This window comes from Acartia tonsa, chromosome 2 (genome assembly GCF_053477335.1).
Source record: "Acartia tonsa isolate MP-2025a chromosome 2, ASM5347733v1, whole genome shotgun sequence".
NCBI classification, from domain to species: Eukaryota; Metazoa; Arthropoda; class Copepoda; order Calanoida; family Acartiidae; genus Acartia; species Acartia tonsa.
In genome coordinates this window covers 52,087,368-52,093,199 of record NC_137261.1, presented here as the reverse complement: position 1 = coordinate 52,093,199, position 5,832 = coordinate 52,087,368, and the positions used below count along the sequence as shown (strand labels likewise).

Below are 5,832 nucleotides of genomic sequence, written 5' to 3'. Positions count from 1 at the left end.
CTTTTTTGATTTTTAAAAAATAGCTCGTCCGTTTTTTTAGTAAGTAGTAGATGTAAATTGATCCATAGAATTTAGATATGCAATCGTTTTTTAAAGACCTCTTAATTTGAAGCAATTTTTTATATAAAAGAATTAAGTTGGTTTTAAAGTACTAAAATGCAACAAAAAAAGAAGAAAAATGCCATTTTAAACAAAAACATTTTAGGTAAAATAAAGAACGTCTATGCAATAGATACTATTAAAATAACTGTATTTAGTAAATGAACAAAAATGAATGTAACATGTTGCAGGCCATTATTAAATTGTCTTGCCCCTGATCATCCCTTCCTGATATCCAGTTTAAAAATGTACCTGGAGCCTCCGGAAGTTCCACCTCAAGTTTATTATCTAGCAAATACTTCCAGCTTAAATTTAGAGGAATATTTTAATATACAACACAAAAAAATTTACTTAAAAAGCAAAGCTTTTCTATAATTGAGTACGTTCGTCTGGAACGGTTAGCTGTTTTCGTTGATTTACACATGTTAGAATTGTCCTATTGATTTGAAACCATCTCTTTAATCAAGTCCTAAAAATGTAAGAATGTTTAATATTATCCTGTATTTAAGCAATTTTTCAACAAATTTGCCTAAAATTTAGTCTCGAGTTACATATATTTTTCATATTCTGATTATTCAGTTCTGAGACTTTAGAAGTGTTAATTTTCGTTTGTCCTACCGTTTGAGAGCTTCGCTTTTATGGATGTTTTCATCCTTGGAAAGGAACAATAAATTTAAATCTTTTGTCAAAATGACAATTCCTATAGTATTAATTTATTTATCACTAAGTTGTACTAAAATATGTGCACCTACCAGAGTGAACAACAAGCTCTTGATGTTATGGAAATGGTCTACAAGGAAAGTTCAAATATTCATATAACAAAATAAAAAAATACAATTTTGTTCATATCCTTATATAAAAGTAACAAGATGACTGCCTATCTGTACTGGAAGATCCTACTTTGTGATTATTTATTACAATGCAATTTCTCATAGGTCCAGAGAAGGTTTATAACTAATTTTGGGTAGGTCAAAGAGAAATCGCCCCTAGAAAAAATATTCCCCTACAAGAATTTAAAAAAAAATCTTTTTAAAGCTAATATTTAAAAATCAATTGCCCCCTCCCAACTCATGTGCCTCTAGAGGCCTTTAGGGACATACTTGCCTGTATATACTTAAGTTTACAACGATTAGAACTTTGATAACTTGAAACTTATAGGATAATATGACCAACGGATTTTTCCTTGAGGCTGGAGCTCAAAACTGTGAGTGGTCTGTTACCTTACCTTTAGAAGCTAATTTTGGATGGAAAGGTAATTTCTCGTATTCATTCGAATCCGGTGGATAGGAACCGGTTCTCATCCATACGAAAAAACTATGTCTAACATCGTATTATATCCAGCTTTCTACGAATATAAAAATGTACAATCAAAAGATTAAAACCAGTTTCTTTAGCCCGTGCCTTCGGCACCTCGGGGCTAAAAAACTGGTTTTAATCTTATAACAATTATAACATTCTATATCCGCGGAAAGCCGTTTATAATACGATGCGAGAAATCACTATTATCTCTCTTTCAATTGCTTTTTAAATTCACTAGCGGCTTCAACCCTAGCTTCTTGGACCTTAATCCCTAATAAATGTAAACAAAATTTTAAAAATTAATTATGCTTCAGACATTTTTATTTACTTTTTATTTTACTTTTTATTTATTTTTAGGCTTGTTGGTTGAAATAGTGCCAGATTTTTACAACCAATGTCTGAGTGTTGGCAGAAGATCTCACATCATCAACACGTGTCTGGGAGCACAAAAATCTCCACATTTTATTGATTTTGACTTTGAAAGGTTAATTTCTTTGTAATTTGAGTTGAAATATACCAGCTGTCATGCCCCTAGAGCCTCTAGGGGAACCTTCAATTGTAGTTTTGAAAATAAAAAGTTTTGGCACCCTTGTAGGTAGAAAATTTCTTGGGACGGTGGTGTTACAGTTCCCAAAATAGCTATAAACCTAAGAGAAACTACACTAATTTCTTCGGTACAGACAGACAGACACACACACACACATCGGGTTCCTGTTACTTTTATATCAAAGACTACCATTATAATAACAACATTGCAGCATTTGAATTTTATTAAAGTTTTTAAATAGTATTTTAATTTCAGTGTTGGTGTAATAAAAGCTGGAAACACATCAGGGAAAGCCATGGCTGGATTTGCCACTAAAGACCATTCAAATATGGTAATCACAGTTCAGGAAAGCAATATTTTACACATATTAAAATATAAATTACATTCGTGTTTTATTTGAAACTAGCTATTGCGCCCCTCAAATCTAGGGGCTCTAGGGCAGACCAGTTTAAACTATCTCAAGACCTAAATCGGAAAATGAAGTAGCCTTAAACTATCACGGGACCTATGTTAAGCTTTCCAGCGGAAGATAACCCAATCAGATCTGTAGATATTGAGATCTTAAGCTTCAGAAAAAAATCTCTTTCTACTTTATTTAATAGGATATCGTCTAGTCAGATTAAATACCAAAGACATTAAAAATACTATTTATTTTTTGTTATACAGTTTACATAAACAGGTTTAACATTTAGGACGATCAGCCATAGTCCATTTAAGCAAACAATATGTAGTTTGATAAATGAAATCTTTATTAACCATAAATTATTAGCCATGCACATAATATTGCATTGATCATGATTTTTTTGTTAAAAATAATTTTTGTAAGTAAAATTGCTAAATTTTGCAGTGCTTTCCAGTTTATTCTTTGCTATTAACCATGGGAAATCCCAAAGTGAACCTGTTTGTTCTGGACATTGAGGGATATGAACTGGCAATTCTCAGGTATAACTTTGCCAAAAAGGCTTCGGAACCTATTAATATTCACTGGATAAGAACCGGTTCTCAGTCATACTGAAATATCATGTATAGCATTGTATTACAGACAATTATTCGCATAAAATAAAAACTATAAAATTAATACATGTTTTGTTAGCCAGGGCATTTGGCCCCTTAGTGCTAAAAAACTGATTTAATCTCAGAATTTTTCATTTTTATCTGCGGAAAGCTGTCTATAATACGATGCGATAGATAACTTTTAAATGATGTATGATTAAAGGTTGTTAACATAAATTAACAGGGAACTGGAACATTGAGCAAAACTTACCAGATCTAAGTTTAAAAATAACAAGGATGACAACATCCATAAAAGCGAAGCTTTGAAACGTTAGGACAAACGGACATTAACATAGTATAGTAGGGCGGGTTCATATTGGAATTAGACAAAGAGGGGATATGCAACAGATAAAATTAACCTTTAAAAAATTTCTGACCGAAAAAGAATTTTTAAAAATTGAGTTTTAGAACGCAACCACTAAAATAAATATTCGATTACTTATTAATATGCAAAGACGACATTCAAAAATTTTTTTGACTCAGAACTATGGCTTCATGGTGCCCCCTGGAAAGGCCTTGACGAGCTGAATCAGGAACTTTTGTCCGTTTCAAAATATCTCAAACTAAAATTAGTTTAGCCATTTACAAGAACTTAGAGACATGCACACAATTTACTATTTTCTATATTTTGTGTGATAACCTTGTAAAAATAATAATTTTTTTTATAGAACAATTCCCTGGGACAAAGTAGACATAGAAGTAATCTCTGTTGAGACAGACTTAGCTGGAAAAGTGCAAAAAGATTCTTCACCAGAATTAATCACCAAATTCCTGGAGGACCAAGGGTATACAAAGTTCAGACACAGAAATGATTATCATGCAGGCACCGGATTGGATCAAAATTCATTGTTTGTTAGAAATGATGTTGTTAAGGCTAGAAATGTAAAACAACTTGGCAATTTTCCACTTTAGCATAACATTATATCCCAAAAGGATTGGCCAACCGATCACAAGTAAATTATTATATGAATTTTGAAAATGAGTCACTCAAAAAATCAAAAAAAAAATTTTTGATTAAGTTGGATTTTCACCAAAGATTTTTTTACCCTTTAAATGTATATACAATTACATGTTGATCAACATGGCAATTTTGCATAAGAAATATTTTTTCAATAACCATCAATAATTGTAATTTTTTTAAAAAGATGCTTGAAAAAGAAAAGAATATTTTTTAACGTCTGTGATAAATATTTAGTATCAGATTATTTATTTTTGTTTTGTTCATATTCTATTTTTTGAATAAATGTACATATAAAGCTACCATACAAAAAATTTAAGTTTTTGAATCAATTTTGCATAACAAAACCCGCGACCGTGGCTCAACATTGAGATCATCTGCTTGTTAGTCTTGGAGTTGAAAGGTTCGATTCTCGGCCCAACATCGCGTCAAAACTAAATTCGATAAAAATTGTTCCTAAAGCTGCTGCTGAGTCAGGTGCGCGTCAAAAAAGGTTAGAGTAGGGGAAAGTACTTGGCCCACAAACAGGGGCAACACATTATATGAACAGTTAGGACTTCTCAGACAAAGATCTTGCAATTAAAGGGTTGGTTGTCTGTTGGATGTTACTTAATCTATTATTCTCGGGTGTTAGGGTAATGGATCCTGTAGATTATCACTTAAAAATCGAAGGAGAATCCCGCCCATACGAGGTAATGTAACAAGATAAACAAAATCAACCCTTCTGTAGATTACAATTAGTTGTTGAAACGTTTAATCACTCAATCTGGTGAACCAACCAATCAAAATTCACTGCAAGTTCCCAAAGTTAATAAGCCAACGCATAAGAAAACATTATTATAAAGTTGGAAAATAAGAGTAATACATTTATAAGTAGCGAATCACAAAAAAATCATTAATGGACAAACGGAGTTATATAGCAGAGCTGGATCTTTAAATCATTTTAGTGGTGAGTCAGATCGGGGTGAGCCAACTTTCCACCAATGAGAGCACAGCATTTTATGAAATGCCGCGCTGTGATTGGCTGAAATTTGGCTCACCCTGATCTGGCTCACCACTAAAATGATTTAAAGTTCCAGCTCTGATGTTTATTTGTTATAAAAAAGCACAACCCTGTACACGCCACTGAGTGTAGATATTAGATAAACATGTCTAATGCATGTGTATTGTGTATTGAAATAGAACAGGGGATTATAAGATCAACAATATCGAGAATATTATGCATGTACATTAATAAGTCATTCACATAGTAAATAGACAATGGATTTACCCGAAATATAATTATTTAGAATTTAAATTCTAATATGGCTTCGAAACTGGTTTATACATACTGAGAAGTACTGTATCGTATCGAATTACAAACAACTTTCTAGGAATAGAAAGATAAAATCATAATATTATTAACTTATTATAATACAAGCAACCACGCCCCTATAGGTCTCTAGGATTAAGATAATTTTTCATTACAGACATTAATTAATTGATATGTTAATTTTTTTTGGGAGGTGCTGTTTCAGATCTAAGCTTCAGACAGACAGTAGAACAGTCATTGTTCTACTTTGTAATGTAGATACTATTTTTTTCTCACTTACTTAACATTATATCAAAAAACCACCCTTAACTCTCGAAAGATACAGTTAAGGATATAAAATATTCATCCATCAAAGTGGCACTTAAGTTCAATGTACAAATATAATTCTTAGCCATGCTAATATATGTGTATTGTATGTATGTAATACCTGGGTATAGAAACAAACAGGATATAAGCAAATATGAAACTGGTGCAGTTCATCAGAGAGAGAGAGGCTGTTTATTACACTAGTCCACATTTTTTTATAATAAAGTTTTCTTATTCGTTGACTTAACAACCATAGAG

The 5,832-nt window shown here is 31.9% G+C and overlaps 1 protein-coding gene across 2 annotated transcripts; it reads left to right on the top strand.

Moving 5' to 3' along the window:
• The first annotated feature begins 260 nt into the window (after positions 1-260).
• LOC145312860 (protein Star-like) lies at positions 261-4,006 on the top strand. 2 transcript variants are annotated; one of them, XM_080152094.1, is made up of 7 exons: positions 261-417; positions 855-898; positions 1,260-1,351; positions 1,756-1,882; positions 2,201-2,291; positions 2,793-2,887; positions 3,667-4,006. In XM_080152094.1, exons 1-7 carry the CDS (start codon positions 271-273, stop codon positions 3,908-3,910), a joined length of 840 nt encoding a protein of 279 aa, XP_080008220.1. In that variant the 5' UTR covers positions 261-270; the 3' UTR covers positions 3,911-4,006. The 2 variants fall into 2 exon arrangements, with proteins under 2 accessions (XP_080008220.1, XP_080008221.1); XM_080152095.1 differs by lacking the exon at positions 261-417 and having other exon boundaries at positions 830-898.
• Positions 4,007-5,832: the final 1,826 nt, after the last annotated feature.